Here is a 2,445-nt window from a genome sequence, read left to right on the forward strand (position 1 = left end):
GAAACAATTCTTCCCTTTAAGCACTTTGCTCAGCTATGAATTTCAGGGAAATCCTGGAAGAAATTTTCTTTTGAAACAATTCTTCCCTTTAAGCAGTTCATTCAGCTATTAGTTTCAGGAAAATCTTGGAAGAAATATGAGTAAATTTTGAAGAATAAGCAGGAGACTCTTGATTTCCAGAGCAAGTAAGCGGATTCCAGTCCCTAAGTTTTGCACACATAAAAAACAAGCAAAAAAAAAAAAAGGTAAATCCTAAAAATCCCTCTATCTTCTTAACTGAAGATAAAGTACTACAGCGAAAGGGAGAGAGGGGCCTGTTCTGAGTAAACTGGGGTCTTTAGAGCCTGAAAGTAAATCACTGGGGTAGTGACAAATCGAAAATGTTTCCATCAGCCATCAATATAATAAACCCACTTCTGAGGACAATGGTAAACCTCCTCTAAGAGATGAAAAAATTCAAGTCTGTAACTCAGACTATCACCACATCTAATCCATTGTCGCCCTGCTCTGTTTCACAGCATCATCAAAACTTCCAGTGCACAACTGCACACTCTCCTTTCAAGTCGCTCTACAATTTCCTCTACTTATCACTGATCATACAAACGAAATGATCTGTATTAGTCCATGTCTGTTTACTATGGTCATACCCCTTTAAATCAGTTTACAATGTACTAAAGATACAGATTTAGAGTTCACAGAGCAATTTAAATACTCTTGAATTGTTTAAAGATTCTGTCGTGCCTGTTTTTCTTGCATCTTAATTCTACAGCCCTTTTTTAAAATGTAAAGTCATTATAAACAGTAAAAGTGAGGACATCTAATAATTATACCGTATATTGAAATGTTTCCTTTGGTCTTGGGAATAACATCTGCTATGCTCGTTAACTTATTAGAATGTGTCCATCCTGTAGGTCGAAAAGCCAAAATCTGATCATATCTCCCATTGCACTTCTTCAAATGGCTCTGTAAATCCTGGTAAATAAAAATAGGCTATTGATGTAACAGTCAATGAAGATGGGTTAGGTGGAATAAAACAGAATGATTAAGGATGTCACATCGGCATAGTTACAGGGAGTTTTTACTTGGTAAGCATTAGCGTGCAACTATCTAATGCCAGGCTTCCAAAAGAATAAAATCACTGAAAAAAAAAATCTTTCCCCTTTACTTACCTAAAGTTAAACATGCTTAAGTACAGTCTGAAAAAAAGTAAGATGGGGTAACTTTAAACAGAATTATGTATTAAAAGTTACAATTCAGATAGCTACCGAAAAAAAGAAAAAAAAAACCCACCTTTCCAAATCCTACTACTATTAGGATGTTAATATTAGAGCTACTAGTATCTAATAGTATGTTCCCATTAGAGGTACTAATATTAACAGTGGCAAACATCAATCCAAACGTATCCCCATGCATATACACCAACAAGGGGATTGACAAATGGATAGAAAGATGGAAATCATTTTACATACTGAACAGACATATATTTTAAAGATACACAGTGGCATTCTTCTCAGATGCTTACTCCTTCCCACCTTTCAACATGAACTGGAATAATATTAAAACTTTTCATGCTGCTACAATTGGGAGTAATGTGCTTCCCTAGTAAATCAGGGGTAGAATACAGAACTTTCCAAACTAAAGTCATTATAAGTGATGACATTTGATAACATTTTTAGAAAATCAATAACCCAAGTTCAATCTTTGAAAGATAAAGGAAATCCAGTTAATGGTAATGGAGGCACAAGGGATCCAAAACAGTCTAATACTTTTGGTCTTATGACTAGTCCCAGAGTTTCAAAGCCTTAGTGTACATTTGTAATAAAATTTGAATTTTATTTAAAGTAATATAAAATCTGAACTGCACACAGTGTCATCATGGATTTCCCGAAGTCTCCCTTTTCTTCCTTAATCATATATACTCCAAACTATTAAAGTGTTCTAAAAGATGCTGATATCCATTCACCCATCCACCTATTCACTCACTCATCAGTAAGTATCTGTCCCATTATTAATGCCAGGTGCTGGTGTTGGAATGGCGGGTGAGAGACAGCCTTCACCTGGAAGCTTACAGCAGACGGGGAAGACAGTCAATAAACCTCACCTTCTGGGTCTTTTTTAATGGAAACCATATGCCCTTTCTTAACTTTTTCTAACTTTCATCATCTATTACACCATCAGCACCTAGAAACCTTACAGATTGACCTTTTCATTTTTTTTTATTGTTAGTTTCAGGTGTTCAGAACAATGCAATAGTTATCCTTTTCACCCTTCACACAGAAGCAAACCCCCCCATCTACTGCCCTCCCACCCCCAATATCTTGCTTATCTATTACAATTCCATTGACTCCATTCCCACTCTCTACTCCATGTCCTGTGACTATATGTATATATAATTATAGTTGACATACATTATTATTCAACATCAGGTTCAGAAATACAGTGCAG

The 2,445-nt window shown here is 35.7% G+C and overlaps 1 protein-coding gene across 6 annotated transcripts in view; it reads right to left on the reverse strand.

The window, feature by feature from the left end:
• The window catches only part of DCLRE1A (DNA cross-link repair 1A), a 32,003-nt gene continuing 29,558 nt past the window's right edge, over window positions 1-2,445 (reverse strand). For all 6 annotated transcript variants that reach the window (XM_019646678.1, XM_019646680.1, XM_019646679.1 and 3 more), the window contains exons 9-10: window positions 831-972; window positions 1-203 (exon numbers count right to left, since the gene is read on the reverse strand). In XM_019646678.1, the coding sequence (XP_019502223.1) occupies window positions 115-203; window positions 831-972 (231 nt within the window). In that variant the 3' untranslated portion in view covers window positions 1-114. The remainder of the gene's footprint in view (window positions 204-830; window positions 973-2,445) is intronic.

Source organism: Hipposideros armiger, unplaced genomic scaffold (genome assembly GCF_001890085.2).
Source record: "Hipposideros armiger isolate ML-2016 unplaced genomic scaffold, ASM189008v1 scaffold_105, whole genome shotgun sequence".
Classification (NCBI taxonomy): domain Eukaryota; kingdom Metazoa; phylum Chordata; class Mammalia; order Chiroptera; family Hipposideridae; genus Hipposideros; species Hipposideros armiger.